This window comes from Panthera pardus, unplaced genomic scaffold, assembly GCF_024362965.1.
Source record: "Panthera pardus isolate Hobbes unplaced genomic scaffold, ASM2436296v1 HiC_scaffold_22, whole genome shotgun sequence".
Lineage (NCBI taxonomy): Eukaryota > Metazoa > Chordata > Mammalia > Carnivora > Felidae > Panthera > Panthera pardus.
Genome location: NW_026526788.1, coordinates 86,893,258 through 86,916,928, shown reverse-complemented (window position 1 = coordinate 86,916,928; position 23,671 = coordinate 86,893,258). Strand labels below are relative to the sequence as shown.

Here is a 23,671-nt window from a genome sequence, read left to right as displayed (position 1 = left end):
TTATATGCAGACCCGCTTTAATTCATGATTCGGAGATAACGTCACAAAAGCACAGGCTTCACGAGCATCATTAGCTACAGATGACCGAGTGGACGAGTCGGAGAGAGGCAGTATACTTTTACTCTGGCCCTGGGCCCACGGGGCGTCTGGGAACCCCACCTTCCCACTGTTGGGAGATGTCTCCTCAACCCCCTGGGCAGATGCTTACCGGTACTGTGGGCACAGGGTCACTGCAGAGAATAAACACCCTGGACGTGGCGTCCCTTGGCCTGCTGAGTATGGGTGCCACCAGCAGCACCTCCCGAGCACCTGCTCCCGTCGGGCCCCGGACACACGGGCTCCGCACATACTCATCAGGGCCCCATGGGATTGCGCACGCGCAGTCTCCATTCGTAGACAAAGACACAGAGTCGTTATGTGACTTGCCCAAGTCACGCCGGCAGAGGGTTGGATTCGGAGCCTGCGCTTGCTGCTCTGAGAATATGTAATGATGGGCTGTCGCGTCAGACCAGGCCTCCCACAGAGGTTCCAGACCCCGAGGACCTCACACCACTGAGCCACTCAGAGGCCGAACCAAGCCCCCCTCCCTTTGACACGGGTGCGTCCCACAGTGCAGACCCCAGGAGGAGGTGAGCCCTGAGGGGGGTGCTCTGAGGCAAACCCACACGCTGACTCCAAACGAGAGTCTGTGTGCCACCAATGAGGGCAGACTCAGGAAGCCACATGTGTTAGCAGTGGGGAAAAACCCAAGGGCAGACAGCCCACCCCTCACTGACAAGACAGCTCTCAGTGCCCCGGGACCCAGACCGGGCTGGGGGCTCACGGGCTGGTCCAGCGCCCAGTACTGGTGGGCAGCGGCTATGTGCCAGGGCACATAGTGCTTCCCCGGGCGTCGTGTCCTCATTTTGCTTCCACAATCTGTGTCTGGACCCCAGGGGCACCCCCAAGCCTGTGACAGGGGCGGAGACCCCCTGAGGCCGGGATGGGAGGGCCCCTCCCACACTGCCAAGCACCCTTCCCGAGCCCCCTGCCTCCCAAGAGCCCCCGCCCACACTGGGACATCAGGATGCTGTTTCCAGCCCGTGCAGAGAGCGATGCTGAGCGCTGGCTCCCACAGACGGGGCAGTCCGATGGCCCGGTCCCACTGTGTGGGCTCGGAGGGTTCACTTCCGCTGCACCGACCTCCGCAGAGCCTCCCTGACGTCCTTGTTCCTCAGGGTGTATATGAAGGGGTTCAGCACGGGAGTGACAACGGTGTTCAGCACCGTGACGGCCTTGGTCAGGTCCAGCGAGCTCTCCACCGAGGTCCTCACATGCAGGAAGATGGTGGAGCCGTACCAGATGAGGACCACGGTGAGATGGGAGGAGCAGGTGGAGAAGGCTCTGTGCCGGCCCCGGGCCGAGGGGATCCTGATGATGGTGGCAACGATGTAGGCGTAGGAGAGCAGCGTGACAAAGCAGGAGCCCAGGATGACACAGAAGGCAATGCCGAAGGCCGCCAGCTCCACACCCCGCGTGTCGCTGCAGGACAGCACGATCCAGGGCGCGATGTCACAGAAGAAGTGGTTGATGACGTGGGAGCGGCAGAAGGAGAGGCGAGCAATGAGGGCAGCGGGCACGGTGATGGCGGAGAAGCCGCACAGCCAGGAGCCCAGAGCGAGGCGGGCGGAGAGCCCAGGCGTCATGGTGCTGCCGTAGCGCAGCGGCAGGCAGATGGCCAGGTAGCGGTCGTAAGCCATCGCGGCCAGCAGGAAGTACTCGGTGCAGCCCAGCGAGAAGACAAAGTACATCTGCGCCGCGCAGCCGGCCAAGGAGATGGCTCCACTGTGCGAGGCGAACGTGGCCAGGGCCTTGGGCACACAGGCCGTGGTGAACCAGATCTCCAGGAAGGAGAGGTTGCAGAGGAAGAAGTACATGGGCGTCTGGAGGCGCCGGTGCGCCCCGACCAGGGAGATGATGGCCAGGTTCCCGGCCACCGTGAGCACATACGCGACCAGGAAGAGGAGGAAGAGCCAGGTCTGCAGGCCCCGTGGCCCCGGGAAGCCCAGTAGGACGAATGTGGAGAGGTTCTGGCTGCGGCCCCAGGCCATGAAGGCGGCCCGGACACGGACCACCCTCGCCAGTACGAGGGACCTCCTACCCCAAGCCCTCACTGAGGCCTAGGAACGGAGGGGCCCGGCCCGTTCCCCTCTCCCTGGGGTCCACTCACCTCGTCTCTAATCCCAGTGTTCCAGCCAGGCCTGGTGTCCCTGTGGGAGCCCGTGGACCACGGATGACCGTGGACCTCGCCCTCTTGGGGGGAAGCCGCTCAGGAGACTGGACCCAGGTTATCAGTTGCTTGCCACCTAGGGAGGGGGAACATCTCCTCATTCTAGACTCCTTGTCACCTTGTGGGAGGGGTCCTTATTCTAGACTCAAGAGGCCAGGGAAAGGACAGGAATTGTCACGTTTTCACAAATGAAATTGCGTTTGGCTTAATTTTTAGCATTTTCATCCGACAAACCAGATTGATTCCTAGGAAAACATTCTTACCTCTGTGCCCAGTAAAGCCCCCCACACACACCCAGCACAACAACGGTCAGAGGAAGCCCATGGGGACCCTGCTCTCCTTGCCTGGGGCTGTCACCCTGGATTATTCGTTAGCTGGGAACCCGGCAGCCAGGAGGCCCTGACGTGTGGAATTGCAAACAGCTCCATCACCAGCGCCCCCTCCTGGCAAGAAGCTGCAGGTGGCACTGTTGGGGGGGGGGGTGGAACCTGCTGGAGGGGAGGGGGCACCTGAGGGTGGCTGCCTGCATGAGAGAGTGAGGGGCTGCGGCACCAGTGAGGAGGGGGTTTAATGGGAACTGAGCTCAGCACCACCCCCAACCCCTCTCAACAGGGCTGGACTCTGCCCAGCCGGCTGCTCTGGGCCCACAGCACCCAGTGAGTGTCCGAGGGGGCAGCTGGGCAGAGGCAAGAAGTGACCGCACAAGCATGGAGCCCAGAGCAAGGCTTCTCCCCAACAGTGTCCAGACCCTGGGTCCACCCCGGGAGGACTGCACTCAGGAGTCACAGCGACCCCTGCAGTTTTCTGCCTGCGCCCCTCCTACCCCCTGCCATGCACAGGTGCACACACCACCCACACAGAATCTCACACCTGTGCACACCACACACACACACATGCATGGGCCTGTGCTCACACGTGTGTGCACACTCACTACCTGAACCAGCCCCTGGAACAGTCACCCTGGCTCCTGATGGGCTGGGGGTCCCTTGGCTGCGTCCCCTCCCCAGACCCACAGTGCAGTCAGCAAAGCTACCCCCAACAGTGCCAATCGGTAACAAAGTGACCAAGCTCCAGCCACAGCCACAGGACACCTGGTCGGGCTGTAGCCCCCGCCTTTTGCAGCCATGCAGCTGTGTGGTGAACATTCGGGCAAAAGCCAACCCCAGCAGACAGGCCAGTCCCCTCCCCACCCTCAGGTCCCAGGAGTGGGGCCACTGTGGGTCCTGGAAGAAGCAGTCTTCGCAGCAGGGCCCCCGTGACCCCATCTCCTGGGGCCCAGCGTGCTTTTCAGCTGCCACCTCCAGAGTTCAGGTGGGCACAGGCCGCTGCCAGGCTGCACCAGGGCCTGAGTCCACTGCACTGCTCGTGAGCCCTCACTCTGCCCCTGCAGCCCAGCACTCTGCCCGGGGCACTGGGTCCTGACCCGGAGAACTGGGCTGTTTTGCTCAGCCTTGACTCCAGGACAAGCCTCGTTTAGAAACCTTTTTCACCGCTCAAGATTACGGCTACAAAGACTAAAAAGAGACCTATCCGGGGCTCTCGCAGTTCTCCGGCCCCAAATCTCCCGCCTTCCTGTGCCCCTGGAGCTATGCATGCAGGGGCATCAGGCCCTCCCGGCTGTGCAGTGTGAGGGCCACTCAAATCCCATGGAATCTTCCACATCTTGCAAGGGGTCCCATAAGGGCCAGAGAAGATAGAACTAAATAAATGGGCAGGCGGTCCCAAAATGAGTCTATCTTGGGACCCTCCCCCCTACAGTGGCCTGACTCCTCAAGAGGGACAGTGCGGGTGGGAGGGTCCACTCGCCCAGGTCAGCTCGCAGGGACATAGCATGATCAAGATCACTCACCCAAGGGGTGTGAGCTCGATCCAGGATTTCCCCCCGAAGCAGCCCAGAGACCAGGAGGGTGAGCTCGGGATGATTCCAAGGACCCTCCAGGCAGGGCTGTGTCCTGGGGGGCGGGGGGCCCCTGTGGTCTCCTGTTGCCTGACCGCTTGCTTCCCACCGCCCGTCTGCTGGAGACGCAGCAAGAAGGAACAGAGGTGGGGGTCAGGAGCTGCTGCGGATCTGCAGCTCCAGGGCGTCCATGGCACTGGCCGGGAGGCAGGTCTGGGCTGTCCAGGAAGACGGCCTGGCCATCCACCAACATGAGAGCGGAGTGCAGTCCCCAAGCCCCCTGTGGGGGGCCCCAGGCGTGAAAGGCCACTCTGCCCAGGCGACCCTGACTCTGGGTACTCAGAGTGGCCAGTACTGGTGAGCCCAGCACAGACCCCGGAGCACAGGTGTGGAGGCTGCCCCAGCCTCCGCCATGAGAAGGAAGCCAGTGGCACCTCCCCTGTTGTCCTTGGGCTGTTGTCCTTGCCTCAGATTGTGGCCGTGCAGTGTCCCCTCTTCCTCTCTTGCAGGACGGTGATTCCACCAAGCCCCGCTGGCCGTCAGCTAACACACAGCCCTGGTGCTCCTGTTCACAGCCCAAGGACCAGATGCAACTGATATAGGGCAGGGAGGCGGATCCCCCACACTAGAGAGCCCCCCGCCTGCCCACCCACCAATGGGGAGGGTAGAGGGTGAGCCCTGTGCCCTTCGACACTCTGGTTACTTCTGCCTTCACCCAGCCTCCTTCGGGGGCAGGCCTGCAAGGACCCACTTGTTAATGATGGAGCTGCAATGAGACTGGCTCTAGGGGCTGGCGAGGGCCCCAAGGGTGGTCCTGGGCAGCAACCAGCATCCTAAGCAGGGCCTCTTGCCCTTAGGCTGTGCCTGGAGGCCATTTCTCACCCACAGCTCAAGTGCATTTTCCCCATGCCAGGCTTGTCTCCTGGGGCCATGCCCTACACGGGATGCCCGCACCTGGGGACAGCAGTGGCCCCATGCACCCCAGGGCATGGGCTGGCTGCACCCTGGACACTGGTGTTCTTGGCAGGTGCTCTGTGTCTGGTTCTCCCGTCTGCAAGTGGGGCATTTTCCCCATCTGTAAGCTACGCCTCCATGTCCCCTCTGGAAACAGGGCGATGACGCCCCACAGGTTGACAGGCAGAGCAGGCTGCCCCACTCCCCGCCCCCACCCAGGCTTGCTGGAAGCGGCTGCAGTAGAAAGAGCCAAGCTGGGGGCTGTCTGCCACCAGGCAGCTTCCCGAGGTGGCGTCCAGCCCGGCGTGCCCTGTCCACAGGTGGCTGTGGCCGTGAGCAAAAGCCCACCCTCTGCACTCTGCCAGCATCAACCTCGGGGACACCTCGGGGCACACCTACGGGGCTCACTCAGGATATGCGGAACTGGGGTCATGGCCATGGGAAGCTGGTCACTCAGGGCCTGGGCCTCAGTGGCAGGGACTCAGCCGCCCAGGGCAGGGGTCCTGGGAGATGGTGGGAGTGTGCTCCCCACAAGCCTCCCCCTGTTTCCCTCATCAGCATCGGCCAAAGCGGGTCCTGATGAGGCCCCAGGGACAAGGGGCACTGTGGCAGTCAGGACGTATGCTGACCCCTGCCGGCCTGCTCCGGGGCGACAAGTGTTACACTGCCCTGGGACTCCAGTGCCACACAGGTGTCTGAGCCGCCCCTAATTGGGAGTTCGTTAAAAGTTGGCGCAGGGTGTCCCCTGGGGCAGGAGCCGTGCCTCATCAATTAGCGCCAAAGGCAGGGGCTGCCACTGGTCTGGGAAAACACGGAGCGCTGCTTTGTTTGATTCAATAAACACTTTTTCCAAATCTGGTAACACTCTAGGAATTTGGGAGATGTTGAAGTAGAAGAGAGATTTTCAAGGCACAGATCAGTGTGGAGATTTGCTACGTCTTCCCTTCCTTGGGATTATGTTTCCCTGTGTCACGGACAGGGACACACTTGTGCGCCCCCATTTCTTTTTTCATTATTAACTTATGGTTGACATACAAGAACGGTGCACATGCTTCAAGTATACGTCTTGGTGAGTCTGAAGATACGCATACACCTGTGAAATGGTCACCATCGCCTCAGAAAGTCTCCCTCCTTTCCTGCGCAGAAGGTAAGAGCCTCCCACTGAAGACTGACCCTCGGGCCCAGCGCCACACACCAGGCTTTCACAGGGACAGGGACATGCAGGGACAGCTGGACTCCAGCTCCTCCTATGAAGGGACGCTCTGACAAGCCTATGTTGACCAGTGTCCGTAGTGTAGTGGTTATCACGTTCGCCTGACAAACCTATGTTGACCAAAAGCTTCTTCATGGTTCTGGTAATTTCCTTACAATAGAAGAAGAGCAGTTCAAATCCCTAATTCCCCCACTGATAAAGCCACTCAAGAGGTGACAAGGCCCAGGGGCTTGTGCCCAGAAAGGCAGAGCCAGACCATGAGCTGGGCACCCCCTCTCGGGCCCCTTTCTCCGTGAAAGAGCGATGGTCTGTCCTGCTTCCTCTGCCCCGGAATCAAATGTGATCACATGCGGGAGGGTGCGGGGGCTCATGACCACGCTGACCAGACACCTCAGAGCCCCGCCTCCAGGGCTGGGCCGGGGCCCAGGACAGCCCCAGGGTGCACCAGGGCTCCCGTGACCTGGCTCACACCTGGGACCCCAGGACCATGGCTGCCCCACACCTAGCTTCCTTCTCAGTTTCTGAGCCTGGTCCTGACAGAATCACCTTCTGTCCCGGCCCACCTTCTCTGCAGACCTCCTGCCTGAGAACCTCAGAGTTTGAACCTCACCCTATGACCTCCAGCTGCCTGCACCAAGATGTCCACTGAGATGCTGCATAGTTGACATAGAAATTGCTGGGAGACCTGGTTTCTTCCAGGCTGGATGGTCCTGGGCCTCCGTCCCCCATGCCCAACAGAGAAGGACAGGAGTGCCCCGCTGCCAGCAGGAGGAGGTCCCCCTCTTTGAGAACCATGGCATATTGAGAACAAAATTGAGGGGGGAGCACCTGGGTGGCTCAGTCAGTTGAATGTCCAACTCTTGATTTTGGCTCAGGTCATGATCCCAGGGTCATGGGATCAAGCCCAGAGTGGGGATCCGTGCTCAGCACAGAGCCGCTTAAGATTCTCTCTCTCTCTCTCTCCTCTCTCTCTCTCCCTCTACCCCTCTCTCCAGCTCCTGCTCTCTCTCTCTCTCTCAAATAAAAATAAAAACAAATTTAAGGAAAAATATGGACCCAGGCGGGGCTCTGAGTATCACTGAGAAGCCTCCACCTGGGAAAACTACAAGTTTTACAAAGAAGTGAAAAACTAAAGACAAAAACTGAATACAATTAGTGACTAAAGGTCTGCCTGGGTGTAGTGGCAGTACCTTCTTTAAGGACATCCTCACAAGCACCATCTCTACAACAGAACTCGGAGAAACAGCCAAATGTGTGGTGTAGGACAGAGGAAGCCAAGCAGACAGTTGAGGGAGGAAAGCGCTGTTCAGCACTGGAAAACTGATGTGAAATAAATGCTTATCTTAAACCATGCACAATAATAAACTCCAGATACAGATTTTGTAGGAAAGCTGAAAGACTTTGAAAGTGAAAACACAACGTACCAACTCGTGGGATGTAGAAAGAGCCGTGTGCATACAGGGAAACACGAGTGTAAACACATTTGTAAAAGAAGAAAATTCTCAAACTAATAAACTAAAAACACCTTTAAGAACTTGAAAAAGAAAAGCAAACTCAACTCAAACCCAATGGAAAGGAGGAAGTAATAAACTTTGAGCAGAGACAAATGAAATACAGGATATAAAAACAGAATCAACAAAACCAAAAATTGGTTCTTGAGAAGATCAGTAAAATTGACAAACCTCCCATTACACTGGCAAAGAAAGGAGGAGAGATGCACATTAGTCAGAAACGAGAGCAGGGACATCACCACCGACCCCACAGAAATAAGAAGGGTTACCGGAGAATGCAGGGCAATACCAACAAATTAGATATCCTGGATGGAATGGACAAATTCTTAGACACACAAATGCCAAAAGTGACTCAAGAAGAAATAAACAATTTGAACAGACCTGTATCAAGTAAAGAAATTGATCCATATGCAAAAACCTCCCGGCAGAGAAAAGCCCAAAACCAGATGGCTCCACTAATGAATTCTACCAAACAAAGAAGAATCAACATGTTCCAAATCTTCCAAGAAATAGAAGAGGGAAGAACACTTCCTAATGTGAAGCCAGCACTGCCTGATAAGAAGGCCAAAGACACCACCAGAAAACTACATACCAATATCTACAAATGTAGATGCAAAAATCCTCAACAAAACACTAGAAAACCAAATCCATGGCATGTTAAAAGGGTTATACACCATGACCAGTGGGATTTATCCCCAGAATACAAGGGTGACCCAACACCCGAAAATGAATAGAATAGAATAGAATAGAATAGACCACACTAATAGAATGAAGGAGAGAAATATGGGATCGACTGAATTAATGCAGGAAAACCATTAGACCGAAGGACAGAATTCCACGTACTTTCATGATACAAATACTGAGAAAACTAGGTACAGAAAGGAACTTCTTCAAAATGATTGAGGGCATTTATGAAAAACCCACAGTTGCCACTATTCTCAACAGTGAAAAACTGAAAGCTTTCTTACTGAGAACAGGAACAAGAGGAGAATGCTGGCTTTCACAATGCTACTCAACATCACACTAAGTTCTAGCCAAAGCAATTAGGCAAGAAAAAAATGATAAAGGCATCCAAATGGAAAGAAGCAAAAGTATCTCTATTCCCAGATGGCATGATTCTTTATACAGAAAATCCCAAAGCATCTATACCCCAAAAATAACTAGAACTAATAAGTGAAGTCAGCAAACCTTCGGAGTATAAGATCAACACAGAGAATATATGGTGTTTCTGAAATATGCTAGAAATGAGCAATTCAAAGTATAAATTAAGAAAAATCCATTAACAAAAGCATCAGAAAAGAATAAATAGGAATATATTTATAGGAATATATAAGAATAATATACAGGAATAAATATATAGGAATAAATTTAATCAATGAGGGGAAATACTTGTACACTAAAAACTACAAAACACTGTGGCAAAAAATTAATGAAGACCTAAATACATGGAAAGACAACCCATATTCATGGATCAGATGACTTAATATTGTTAACTTGGCAATGACACCCAAAGTGACCTATAGACTCGATGTAACTCCTATCAGAATAACAATGGCCTTTTTAGAAAAAATTTTTTTAGAAAACTGATTCTAAAATCAATATGGATTAGCAATGGCCCAGAATAGCCAAAATAATCTTGGAAAAGAACAAAGCTGTAGCATTCATACCTCTTGATTTCAAAACTTACTACAAAGCTATTGTAATCAGAAGAGTGTGGTACTGGAATACAGAAAGCCCTATAGACCAATGGAATAGAATTGAGAGTCAAGAAATAAACTCATACATCTATGGTCAACTGATTTTTGACAAGAGTACCAAGACCATTCCATAGGGAAAGAACAGTCTCTCCAACAAATGGGCTGGAACAATTGGACATCCACCTGCAGAAGAATGAAGTTTGACCCCCTACCTCACACATTATACAAAAATTAACTCAAAATGGATCAATGATGAAAATATATTACTTAAAACTATAAAACTCATTAAAGAAAATATAGGGGTAAATCTTTATGATCTTGGATTTGGCAAAGGATTCTTAGATGTGACACCAAGAGCAACAAAAAGAAAAATAGATAAGTCAGAGTTCATAAAAATTTAAAACTTTTGTGCATCAGAGAACACTATCAAGAAACTGAAATGATAACTCACAAAATCAGATAAAATATTTGCAAATCTTATGTCCAATAAGGGTCTAGTATCCAGAATATATTTTTTTTTAAACTCTTACAACCCAACAACTAAAAGACAAGCAAGATAATTTAGAAATGGACAAAGGACTTGAATAAACATTTCTCCAAAGAAGACATACAAGTGGCCAACAAGAACATGACAAGATACCCAGTGCCGTTAGTCATCAGGGAAATGCAAATCAAAACCACAATGAGACACCACTTCGCACCCACCAGGATAGGCTATCATTTTTTTTTAATGGAAAAGAACAAGTGTTGGTGAGAATGTAAAGAAATTGAAATCCTTGTACATTGCTGGTGAGAATGTAAAGTGGTGAAGCTTCAGTGGAAGACAGTGTGGCAGTTCCTCAGAAAGTTAAATAAGAGTTAGTATATGACCCAGCAATTCCATTAATAGGTATATATCCAAGAGAATTGAAAACCGGTATGAATGTACATAGCAATGATATTCACAATAGCCAAAAGTTAGAAACAACCCTAATGTCCATCAACAGATGAATGAAGAGATAAAATGTGGTATATACTTACAATGGAATATTATCCAGTCATAAAAAGGAATCGGCACATCGCTAAATCCCGCTGGACACATGCTCTCACTTGTTCGTTATGTCATGTGAATTTCACTTCAGTAAGAAAAGAAAGGAAAAAGAAAATAATGTCAAAAAGAAGGAAATCTTTAAAACATTTCCATTTATATATAGATGAATATTATTCTGACCTCAGAGTAGTCAAGAACTTCCTTAAAAAATGTGAATCATAAAAGAAAATTTGGGGGATGCCTGGGTAGCTCAGTCGGTTAAGCATCTGACTCTTGGTTTCAGCTCTGGTCATGATCTCACAGTTTGTGAGTTCGAGCTCCACACCAAGATCTGTGCTGACAGCATGGAGCCTGCTTGGGCTTCTCTCTCTCCCTCTCTATCTGCCCCTCCCCCACTTGCTCGTGCTTGCGCGCGTGCGCGCGCTCTCTCTCTCTCTCTGTCTCTCAAAATAAATAAATAAACAAAAAATTTTTAAAAAGAAAATTTTGAAATTTCTGAAAATCTGTTAAAATTAAGACCTTTGGGGAGCCTAGATGGCTCACTTGGTTAAGCATCTGAATTCAGCTCAGGTCATGATCTGACAGCTGGTGAGTTCAAGCCCCGCATTGGGCTCTGTATTGTCAGCTCAGAGCCTGAAGCCTGCTTCAAATTCTGTGTCTCCCTCTCTGTCTACCCCTCCCCCCCCACTCATGCTCGCTCGCTCTCGCTCTCTCTCACTCTCAAAAATAAATAAACATTTTGGGGCGCATGGGTGGCTCAGTCGGTTAAGTCTCCGACTTCAGCTCAGGTCACGATCTCGCGGTCTGTGATTTCGAGCCCCGCGTCCGGCTCTGGGCTGATGGCTCAGAGCCTGGAGCCTGCTTCGGATTCTGTGTCTCCCTCTCTCTCTGCCCCTCCCCCGTTCATGCTCTGTCTCTCTCTGTCCCAAAAATAAATAAATGTTAAAAAAAAAATTTTTAAATAAATAAATAAATAAATATTTAAAATTTTTTTTTAATTTTTAATTAAGATGTTTATGATGAATCGCTAAATTCTACTCCTGAAACCATTACTACACTACATGTTAACTAACTAGGATTTAAATCTAAAAAAAAAAGAAATTGAACATAAAAAAAAATTAAGATCTTTAACACCTCACCAAAGAAGATATACAGATGGAAAATAAACATACAAAAGGCTGATCAACACAATATGTTACTAGGAAATTGCAAATTAAAACAAGGAGATGCCACGACATGCCTATAAAAATGGCTAAAATCCAAAACCCTGACAATGCAAAATGGTGGCAAGGATGCAGAGCAACATTGCTGGTAGGGAAAGCAAAATGATAAAGCCACTTTGGAGGGTGGTTTGGCAGTTTCTTATGCAGCTAAATATACTCTTGCCATACAACCCAACAATGACACTCTTAGGTATTTACCCAACTGATCTGAAGACTTATGCCCACACAAAAACTGCACAAGCACATGAACGTTGATAGCAGCTTCATTCATAGTTGCTCAAAACGAGAAGCAAACAAGATGCCTCTTAACAGGTGAATGGATAAAAAAAAGTCTGCATGCTGTATGATTCCAATTATATGATATTCTGGAAAAGTCAAAATTAAGGAGACAGTAAAATGATCAGTTCAGGGGAAAGGAGAGAGTGTTTAGCAGGTAAAGCTCAGAGGATTTTTAGGGCTGACAAACTAGCTGTATGATAGTGCAATGGCAGATACGTGATACTTGTTGAAACCATAGGACTTTACCACATAAGAAGTGAACTTTAATGTATGCAAATTTTAAAAACTCATTTAGGAGGTTTGGGGACCTGGGAAACAATCTAACCGTAGGGGTGGGTGTAAATGTGCTGATCTAAATAATGTTGGAAATAAGTGGAGTCTGTAAGACCAACAGCAAGAAAGCTACACAAGCACTGTACTTCAGCTGATAAAGCTTTTTCCTGACAGAGTAGATGTTAGCAATCCTGGTGCCACTATGCATGTATGCTGAAATTGAACAGCTGAATGAGTGGATGTTGGATTGTGGGAGACAGGGTTGTCACTGCCGGAGTGGACTTACACATCAGCAAGGGCAGGAGGCTGGAATGACCCATGTAGTGGTGGATGAGAGGTGGAGATGTCGGTGAGGTCTCGTGTTCAGCTTAATATGGGTACAGATGGCTACACACATAGTGTTCAGAGATACGTGCACATGCACAGGTTAATATCCACACATAAAACTCTTCGCTCTGTCAGCTGAGAGGACCTAAAAGTGACAACACTCCAGGAGCAACAAGCGGTTTCTAATATGTTTGTCTAACAAAAAGCACCAAATCTCCTTGGAGAAATCACTGAATTTATGGCTGGGGCAAGAAATTTACACAGGATGGGACTGGAACATATCACAGCACCAGAATTTTAATAAGTGTTCAGAAAGAAGAAAGCACAGTGATGGGGTATGTCAAAGGGGCCAAGAAGACAACTGTCTCCCCGGCCAAAGCTGAGACAGCAAGACAATAAAGACAGCAGTATTGGAATAACCCAAAGTGTGAAGTAGGTATCCATGACTCTGTACTGATATAAACAAGTGATTGGATAAATAAACAAATCAATGGACAGAACAGACAAATGTCCCGTGAAGAAGAATTCCAAATAATCTGTGTACATGTTCCTTTCTCCAGGAGGGAGAACATGACTTACAACCCCTTAAATATGGGCTGTGCATGGAACCTCCTTCCAAAGAGGGCAGTATGGAAGGGAAGTGAATGACAGTGGAGAAATCTGACACATGGCCTCAGCCAGGTGACCAACCATGATCATCCATGTGAACAGCATGTGCCCTGATGTGATGTGATGAAAACAGCACTTCACATCTGTGTCTTCCTCCAAAGACCCAAAGCCCCAGTCTAATCATAAGAAAAACATGAGACAAATCCCAGCTGAGGACATTACACAAGATACATGACCAGAACTCCTCAAAACTGTCAAGGTCATGAAAAATAAAAACAAAAATAAGGAAAGTTTGAGAAACTCACAGCCAAGAGGCACCTAAGCAGATATGACAACTGAATGTAACGTGGGATCCTGGATAGGATTCTGGGACAGAAAAAGGATATTGGATAAAAACTAAGGAAATCCAAATAAAGTATGAACTTTAACTGATAAGAACATATCAGTATTGGTGCATTAATTGAACAAATGTACCATATTAATGTAAGTTATTAGTACTAGGGGAAACTGGGTGTGGGGCATATAGGAACTGTCTGTACTATCTTTGCAACTCTTCCATAACTCTAAAACTGTTCTAAAATAATTTTGAAAAATGTATAACTTCTGTTTCATCAAAAGACATCTTAAAGGAACTGAAGAAGAGAAGCTATAATCTGGAGAAAGGTATTTGTAAAACGTGCTAAAACTTACAAACCACTGATGAAAGTAATCAAAGATGGCCTAAATAAATAGAGAAATATACCATGTTCATGGTTTGGAGACTATTGTAAAGATGCTAATGGTCCCCAAGCTGATCTATACATTCAATAAAATTCTAGCAGAACTTCGTTATAGAAAACAATAAGCTGAGTCTAAAATTTATGGAAAAGAAAAGGAGTTAAAAGAGCCAAAGCTGTTTGGTAAAGGAACCAAGTCAGAGAACTCACACTACCTGTACCTGGTTGCAACACATGTAAAGCTATAGTAATCAAGACAGTGTGGTATTGGAAAAAGATAAACATATAGAAGTGGAACAGACTGGAGAATCCAAACATGAGACCCACACAGGATTGATTTCCACAAAGATGGAAGGTAATTCAATCTTCAGCAAATAGTGCCAGAAAAATCAGCTATCCATATGCAGAAAAATGAACTTCAATCTGTATCTCATACCCTACACAAAAATTAACTCAAAGTAGTTGATAGATCTAAGTATAAAACCTTAGACATATGGAAAAAATGTTTGTGAGGCAAAAATTTCTTAGATGCAACATTAAAAACACAATCCATAAAAGAAAAAATTTTAACAGGATTTGATCAATAAAGAACTTCTGATCTTCAAGAGACTACTAGTAGACTCAAAATACAAGCCATGATTTGGGGAAAAAACATTTACAAATCAAGTATCCGATAGAATATTTGCGTTCAGAATTTAAAATTCTCAAACTTTAATAGCAAAGAAACAATCAACTCAATAAACAAACAGGTGTAAGACTTGAATGGGCATTTCACCAAAGAATGGATAATAATCACATAGACAGGCAACATCATTAGTCAACAGGAAACTGCAAATAAAAACCACAAGGAGGGAACCTGGCTGGCTCCACCAGTACAGCGTATGACTCTTGATGTCAGGGTCATGAGTTCAAGCCCCATGTTGGGTGTAGAGATTCCTTAAGAATAAAATCTTTAAAAAAAAAAAAAAACACCCACAACACAAGGAGATACTACCACCAACTTCTTAGAACAACAGTTTTTAAAACTCACTACTGAGTGCCAAGTGGCATAGCCACTTTGGACAATGGTTGGCAGCTCCTTACACAGTTAAACATATACTTATCATATAACCCATACCTACATTCACACAAGAAAAACACACGCAAATGTTTATAGTGACTTAATTCATAATCAGCAAAAACTGGAACCAACCCAAAAGTGCCTCAGCTGGGGAAAGGATAAACGGCGGTCCTTCCATAAATGGAATATTACCCACAATAGAGAAGAACACAGCTGATCTACACAACAGCACGGCTGAATCACGGAAGTGGTACGCTGAGGGAAGGAAGCCAGACTCAAAACAGGACACAGTCTTTTGATACTATCTATAGAACATTCTAGAAAAGTCAAAATCATAGGAACAGAAAACATATTTGCCAGGTACTGGGGATGGGAGTCTTATTTCCAAAGGGACACAGAGGACACTTTTGGAGGGATAGAATTGCTCTGTATTTTTATTGTGGTGGTGGTTACACAAGTAAACACACTTGTCAAAAACGCACAGAACCTATACACTAAAAAGAGTAGATGCTACTGTATTTAACTTATACCATAATTTTAAAATGTAAAAATATTTAAGAACACCTGTTCATCAAGACACCTTAAAGACAATGAAAACTAAAAGTTAAAAACTGAGAGAAGATATTGCAACATAGAGGAGACAATTAACTTTGAGATATATAAGCAGGCTTTCAGCCATAAAAAATGAGCTCACTCCAGTCTAGCCCTCCACCACAAACAACGACAAAATTAGATATTTTGTCTAATTGCCTAATTGTCTAATTAGATATAATATGATTATACTTATATACAATACTATAATTATGTAAGTACTATAATTATAAAATACAGCACTATAATACATGTCTTTAACACTGTTTTCAGATGCTGGACAAGAGGCAGTGCAGGACTGTGACTCTAGACAGAAAGGAAACGGACAGGCTGGGCTCCAGGCATCAGTGCAGGCTCTGGAGGCCCGGGCTGCTGGTCAGCAAGGGGAGGAGACACAGACCGGAGCTCAGGGACACTGAGGCAGCTGTAATACAGGGGACAGACGCCCACATCCAGCCAGACAGAACACAGAGACGGGATTTACCCTCCCACCTGAAAGGAAGCAGACAGAATATGGAAAACTGTGGATTTCAAGACCCTGGACATCAGGCCATGAAGGACAGTGACCCTGACCAGTGCGAAACAAATGCAGTGAGTCCTGGCTTATTGCTTTGGGAGTTTTCAAGCCACCACCCAGGGAGGGACCCACGGAGACAGCCAGAGACCATGAGCTGGGGCAGAATGTCACGAGGAGTCAAAATAAACGCCAGTCCAAGCAGCTTGCGACTCGTAATCTCAAGGTCTGAGTTGAAGCCCCACCCTGGGTGTGCAGCTGACTATAACAGACAAGAACCTCCTGGAAAGGACAGTGAGGCTGGGGGTGTACTCCGGACGGGTGGCAGGTAACAGGCAAAGACCTACTTGTCACTGGGGAGACAGGGGGAAGGCCTCACACCCTCCCTCCAGGGGCCCCAAAGCGCCCTCCACAAATTGCTCTGAGAGTCCCGCCCAGGTGAGAATTTGCAATTAGAAGACGCGGTGGGGAGCACGGCCACTAGTGAACCCGATCAAAATCACCCGGGGCCAGACGTGGCAGGGGCCCAGTGAGCCGCGGCGTGTGTGGGGACAGACCCTCAGAGACCTGCGGGGACCCTGCAGAGATCCCGCGCTTCCTGCGAGGTGCGGTTGAGTCAAGGCACAGGGTCTGGGGAAGGTTGGAAGGACCGCGCCTGGGGCAGGGGCGGGGGGGGGGGGGGGGGGGGGGGGGGGCGGTGCAGGGGTGCGACAACACCCGCCGCCAGGCTGGGCACAGATGGCTGGGCACGGATTCCGGAGGCCCCCGACGCCCTCAGCCTGGTGGGGGGGGGGCGTCCAACATGGTCCCACCGGCCAAGGCCCCACCCTCTGTCCTGCAGACACTTGCAGACGCAGCCTCTTCCTGCTGCATCACCAAGAATTGGGGGCACAGCCCTCATCCCCTCCGAACTCTGGCCTGTGCCCCATCCCCAGCTCGGAGCAGCTCCCTCCTTGGGTGAGCAGGCCCCAGAGGACCGTCATGCAGGAGTTACCCTGGTCCACTCTTGTCCACGGGGACAGCGCAAAGCGCAGCCGCTCCCCAGACCCTCGGGGGGAGTGGGCAAGGGTCCTGAGGCCCCCCCCTCCTCCCGGACGGGCAGGAAAGCCTGGGGAGCCCCTCCCTGGCTGTGCCCCAGCACCCCCCCTCCCCGCAATGCGTCCATCCTTCAGACGCCTACCTCCAGGGCTGTCGGACCAGAGCCCCGAACCGTGCGGCCCCTTAGCGGCTCCAAGTGGACCGCTTCCACCCATCTCCCCCAAACAGCTATTGTGCTGCCCAGAAAACACAGGATAAGGACGCATGATCTACATGGGGACATCAAAGCTGGGGGTGAGCCTCCCGCCCCTTGCGGCTGGCGACTATGCTCAGCCCTAGAGAGCTCACTGGCCATCTGATGGCAGTGGTGTCCTTCCCCAGGCAAGAGGGGGCTCTGGTCCTGAGCAGAGAAAAACATGAACGAGCATTCTTCTGGGGGAGGCGATCTGGATGAGACCAGGAAAGTGCCCGGGAACACAGCCAGAGGAGGCAGCCTGGGTCTTCCCTCTTGCGTTTTGTACGCACCTAGGTGTGTGTGTGTGTGTGTGTGTGTGTGTGTGTGTGTGTGTACCTGAATGGATGGGTATGTGTGTGTGCACACCCAAGGAGGAGATCTGGAGGGGTGCACACCCGGGGTTGTGTAAAAAGTGTGCACCTGGTGCGTGTATGTGCATACGTGCACCTGAATGGATGGGTGTGGGGTGTGTGTGTGTGTGTGCACCTGGCAAGTCCAGACAGTGCTACAGGCCACACACGTGCCACCTTTTCTCAGAAACAAGAATGTCATTCTATTTAAAACTTGATGGGTCTAATGACTAAATGGCATACCCATACCTGGTGTTTCTGCCTTTCTTCTCTGGCACTTGGGTACAAAGGTGGATTGATCCGGCACTCTCCTTATTGGGCCACTGTCACTGCCAGGGTGAGCGCTGCTCACTTGGTCCCACGTTTCCCACACTCCAGTCACGCCCGTCAGGAACCCCGGTGTGATGTGTGGTGTTTGCCCTCGGACAGGATGCATGTATCCACAGATGTGTCGTATTGCTTTGCTTGTGAGAGTTTTAAATTCATGTAAGTGATTTTGTGCTGTAAATATTCTCTTACTGGGGCAGCTGGGTGGCTCAGTCAGTTAAGCGTCCGACTGTTGGTTTCAACTCAGGTCATGATCTCACGGTTCATGGGTTCATGGGTTCTCTCTCTCCCTCTCTCTCTGCCCCTTTTGCACTCGCACTTGCTCTCTCTCAAAATAAATAAACTTTAAAAAATAAAAAAAAAATATTCTCTTACTATTTTGTTTTACATATTTTGAGGTCATGTCCTTCGTTAGGTACATAAAATTTAGAATTCTTTTGTCATCTTGGTAAACTTAACCTTTTATCATCAAGAAGTGTTACTCTTTGTTTCCAGTAATGCTTTTTGCCCTAATCTGTAAGGCTCGGTCTGGCGTTAAGAGAGCTGAGCCAGCTTCCTTTTCGTTCACTGTTGCTTGTGTGACATATGTTTTCATCTACACCAGTACTTACCAGCCTCTCGGCTTCTGACCTGTTGTCAGCTCACCGAGCTGCTCAGGAACTCTACAAACCACATTTCTGTGTTCTCAGCTGCTCCCTGTTTCTGTGGAGAAGTCAGCTTATTTTTACTTGTTTTAGGTATTTGGGTTTCCCCCCACTTTGGGAAGCTTTCAAGATCTTCTTGTCGTGTTTGGTTTCTGGGGTTTGCTTCTTCTTCATATTTATCATGTTCGGAGTTTGTGATGCTTCTAGAGTTTGTGCCTTGCCTCCTTGGTTTTTGAAAACGGTCAGCCTGTGTGCCCATAAACACTGCACTCGTCACCTTCCTTCTCTGCTGTCCGTTCAGTTTCCCTGGTCCATGCAGGGGGTCTTCTGTCGCGTCCCCTCCGCCCCCCAGCAGCCTGTTATGTACACTCTCTTCTTTTCTCTCCATGCTTTCTTCTGGATATTTCCTTCCGATCTTCCCGGTTACTAATTCTCCTTAGCCATATCTAATCTCTGTTTTTAAGTGTATTTTTTAGCTCTAGAATTTCCATTTGGTTCTTTTAGTTTCCTGTCCTCTATCAAAATTCTCAATCTTGTTTATGCCCGTAGACATGTGTAAATTCCTCTCTGAGTCTGTCAGTGACCCTCTTGTTTGCCTGTACTGGTCTCTGTCTGTTCCTAGCCAACACCGGGCTGTTTTATTACCGTGACTTCCTATAACATCTTAACATCTGACGGGGTGAGTTCTTCTTTGATCTTGGTTTTCAGAATGAGTTACATTAGACCTTTACGTTTCCACGTGGACTTTAGAAACCCATAGGTTCTCAATTAGTTTACTCGGGCCACCGTGACAAAGTGCCACAGACCCAGCAGGGTCTGGCGGTCTGAGACAGGCATGGGCAGGGCTGGATCCTTCTGAGGCCTGTCTCCTTGTGAGAGGGACGGCTCCTCTCACAGACGGCAGCCTTCTCCCCACGTCCTCGCAGTGCCGTCCGTGTGCATGTCTGTGTCCTGATCTCCTCATCTTATAAGGACACCTGTCAGATTAGGTCAGGGCTTGCCCTATGACCTCATTTTACCGCAGTTGCCTCTGTAAAGGCCCTATTTCCAAATACAGTCATATTCTGAGGTTCTGGGGATCAGGACTTCAACACAGAAATTAGGGAGTTTGAGCCTCTGGGGATCGAGAGGGTCTGATGGAAGCTAAGAGAGGTCACATCACGTCACAGTTGAGGTCATGGAGCCCACCTCTAAAGCCATCAAGAGGGCCTGGTGTCCCCAAGTGGAGTGGCTGGGGTAAAAGCCCGGTTGGGAGGGGAAGAGGTGGTAGGCGCGAGACAGACCTGGACAGCAAGATAGCACTCTTTCAAGCCCCAGAGCTGGAGCCAGCAGGGACTGGAAAGGCCGGCTGGCTGGGGCAGTGGGGCTCCAAGTGGCCTTGCTGTGGGGTGGCCACCGTGAGGGCGGGAAGAAGAGGCACCCTGGGGACCTGGAGAGCCATCCTCTCCTCTCTGGGCCTCCCCGTGGAGAGCCCTGGACACCAAGATCTCGAGCTCAGGGCCTGCCACAGCATTCCGCGGTCCCCGCGTCTGGGACACATCACCTGGGGCAGAACGGGAGAGGGGGAGGGGAGGGGGGGGAGGGGGAAGGCGGGAGGCGGCGGCTCAGTTGGGCCGGGTGCGCACTCGGTGCTGGAGGTAGAGTGGGCGCACGCGTGTGGAATCGGGAGGGGGTGGGGTGAGGAGACGGGGGACGGGGTGCAGCGAGCAGGAGGGTGCTGGGAAGGGAGAGGGGCCGCGCGCGCCTCCGACTGCCGTTTTCTCCTCCCTTCCCGTCGCCCGGGGGATGAGCCTCCGCGTCTGCCCGCCCCCAATCCTGGGGCGGAGGCCTCGCGCAAATTCGGGGCGCGGCGCGCCGGTGCAGGGTCTCGGCCGCAGCCGGCTCCTTCCCGCTCCGCCGCGGGCCCCGGAGCGGCCCCTCCAGCCCGCGGTTCCCACCGAGGCCCGAGGCGGGTAAGGCCGCGCGGCGGGGTCCGGGCGCGCAGGGAGGCAGGGGACGGGGGCTCCGAGGGGACGGCGGGGCCCGGGAGGAGGGTCGAGCGGCCACCGGGTCCCTGCGCCGGAATTAGGCCCCGCGTCGCATCCGCGTCCCCGTCCCCCGCGCCAGCTGCTCCGCCAGGCGGCCGGGGTGGGGCGGGAGGGGACGGTCCCCCGGGTCCGGGCTGCGGGGGCGGGGTCTGCACTGTGTCACCACCGCGCTTCTCGGCGCCCCCGCGAGGCCAGAACCCGCTGCTCTGGCTCCGCGCCGCATGCGCGCTGCCCCAAGGGGTGCGGGCGGAGCCACCCGCGTGTGGCCTTTGTCCAGACAGTGGAGACTGTCCATCCCCGAGACTGTCCTTCAACACAACCCCCACCCCGGTGTGGCCTCGGGTCCCCGCAAGCCGTGGAGGTCTGGGCGGGTCCTCCCACCGCAGCCGGGGATGTGGGGGTCCTCCCTCATTCTTTGCTCCCACTCCACCCCCAGGTGCGCAACCCGCGCACCCGCCTCACCCTCTGTCCAGGCCCGAGTGCCTTACCCTCCCACCCCACTCCCAGCCCTGCGCGGGCCGTCCTCGAGATGCCGAGTCCCCGAGCCCGTCTCCAGGCCCTGGGGACCCTGGCCCCCTGACCCTCACAGAAGCTGAGGTCCTTTCTCCGTTGGCCGCAGGCTCGCCCCACAAGGATGAACTGGACGGCCGCGACGTGCTGGGCTCTGCTGCTGGCCGCCACCTTCCTCTGCGACATTGGCGCGGCCAAGGGCGGCCGTGGAGGGGCTCGCGGCAGCGCCCGGGGAGGGCTGCGCGGGGGCGCGCGCGGGACCCCGCGGGTGCGCGTGAGGCCGGCGCCCCGCTACGCGGGCTCCTCCCTGCGCGTGGCTGCGGCCGGGGCGGCGGCGGGGGCGGCGGCCGGCCTGGCGGCGGGTTCCGGCTGGAGAAGGGCCCCGGGCCCCGGGGAGCGCGGCCTGGAGGACGACGAGGACGCGGCACCAGGCGGCAACCGGACGGACCAAGGCGTCTACAGCTACCGGGCGTGGACTTCGGGCGCGGGGCCCACCGGCGGCCCGCGCCTCTGCCTGCTGCTGGGCGGCGCCCTCGTTGCCCTGGGGCTCCTGCGGCCCTAGGCCTGGCCAGGCTCGGGGCCAGATCCGGCCCCCAGCCCGCGCCCTCCCCGCAGGTCCCCCGCCCCGGATCGGTCCCAGAGGCCGCCAGCGGCTGAGCGCCGCTTCCCACCGCTGCCGGCGGCCTCTGACCCAGAGACGCTGCCTGGGGGATTCCAGCCAGCCCGGGCAGGAGCCGCGGCCTCTCCTATGGGTGCCCACTGACGCCCCGGGTCCACCGCCCGGCCCAGGTCCCTCCCCAGCCTCCCCATCCTACCGAAGGACCAGGGCCCTTCAGTCCCAGGATGCCCCGCCTACCGCCTGGATGCCAGGGTCTCCCCCCCACCCCCACCCCCTCCACCGTCAGAAAAGCAGGTGCCATCCCATGCTTCCGGCAGCATCCAGGCTGACGGCCCACCATCTCTCCAGAGCTTCCCAAAGTGATGTGCAAGACCAGGCTGCTCAGGCCATTCCGGCCCCCCTGAGGACCCTGTGGCCTCCCCCACAGAAGCAGCCAGAATGGACCAAAGGATTTGAGGACTTGGGGGGAGAGGTTTCCCTCCCAGGTTTTAGTGTGCCTACCACCTGTCCCGAAGAGGCCGTCTGCGGACTGGAGCCCAGGCGGGCCCATCACTCTGGAGAATCCCTGGAGCACCCCCTGCCACAGCAGCTGCCCCGGAGCCTGGCCAGCCCACCCTCAGGTCCAGAAGTGTGCCCCCTCACCAGGCAGACCCTCTCAAGGCCACTGCCAGGCGCCTCTTGGAGCCACTGTACTCTAACTTGAAACAAGTCACTTAACTCTTCTTGGGACCTGTTGGGGGGGGGGGGGGTAGCAGGGGGGCACCGTCTAAGCTTCAGAAGCTTTTCATTTCCTTTGAGCTTTAGCTCCTGTTCTGGAATCGTGCCTGCTGGTACTCAGGGATGGAGAGAGCTCCCCAGGACAGCCAGCTGTGGCTCCCGCAGGTCTGCAGCTGCTCCAGGAAGGTGAGGGCCAGGTGTGAACGGCGGAGGCCGGGTCTCAAGTCAGAACCAACAAACAGACCACCAGCAGGTCCCTGGAGGCAGGCGCAGCAGCAAGTACGACCAGATGCGGGCTGCTCTGGCTGAGCAGAAGGAAGCATGCAGGAGGCTGACCCCCGCAACACCACGGCGGCCATCCGGGCACCTGAGGGTGTTCTGAGGACAGAAGACACCCAGGGAAGTGTCTAAGGGTTTGCCTCTGGCACACAAACACCCGTCTGCAGACCAGCCCATTGCTTCTCAGGTGCCCGGAAGCCCATTTCCCTCCAGCCTCTGGCCTGGCTTGCAGTTCCTGAGCTCAGCCCTGGAGGCCTTGGCTCTTTACGCCCTCTGCCCCATATCCCACGGCAGGACAACGCCCCAGGCCTGGATCCTCTGGATCGCCCCCTCCGTCGGTGCTCACTGAAAGCCTCACCTGCCGCTGGGCTGCCTCCCAGAATCTGCCCTCACCCCCCAGACTATGGGGCCTTTGGACTCAGCTGACAGAGGCCAGTGCCAAGACCAGCACCTCCGGGGGCCCTGCCACCTCTGCTCGCCCACAGCTGACACGCAGGTCTGGTCAGGGTGAGGGTCGCCAATCTACCAGCGGAGCCCTGGACCAAGCGTTGTTCTCCAAAGACCAGGACACGGATCCGCACTGCCAGCATTCCTGGGGTACGAGCCCAGGTGCCTCTCCATCCATTCCAGACCAAATTTGATGTAACCAAAGACCAGCAGGCTGCGGCCAAGCCCTGCCCGGGGCCTCGGGCAGTGTGACCATTCTGCCACCGTACTTGCAGGCAGCACAGGGAGACCCATCAGGGCTGCACCTCGGGCCAA

The 23,671-nt window shown here is 52.6% G+C and overlaps 2 protein-coding genes across 2 annotated transcripts; one reads left to right on the top strand and one right to left on the bottom strand.

Annotated features, from left to right (window-relative positions):
- Positions 1-21,476, bottom strand: LOC109256706 (olfactory receptor 287). Its single transcript, XM_019432238.2, has 3 exons — positions 21,372-21,476; positions 10,562-10,656; positions 1-2,345 (listed from the first exon to the last, which is right to left on the bottom strand). The coding sequence occupies exon 3, from the start codon at positions 2,088-2,090 to the stop codon at positions 1,164-1,166; it is 927 nt and encodes a 308-aa protein (XP_019287783.1). The 5' UTR covers positions 2,091-2,345; positions 10,562-10,656; positions 21,372-21,476; the 3' UTR covers positions 1-1,163.
- SPRN (shadow of prion protein) lies at positions 21,419-22,655 on the top strand. Its single transcript, XM_019432242.2, has one exon. It carries the CDS (start codon positions 21,419-21,421, stop codon positions 21,854-21,856), a length of 438 nt encoding a protein of 145 aa, XP_019287787.1. The 3' UTR covers positions 21,857-22,655.
- Positions 22,656-23,671: the final 1,016 nt, after the last annotated feature.

Bases quoted from the DNA above. Each gene is read 5' to 3' on its own strand.
- LOC109256706 (XM_019432238.2), bottom strand. From the start codon at position 2,090: ATGGCCTGGGGCCGCAGCCAGAACCTCTCCACATTCGTCCTACTGGGC.
- SPRN (XM_019432242.2), top strand. From the start codon at position 21,419: ATGAACTGGACGGCCGCGACGTGCTGGGCTCTGCTGCTGGCCGCCACC.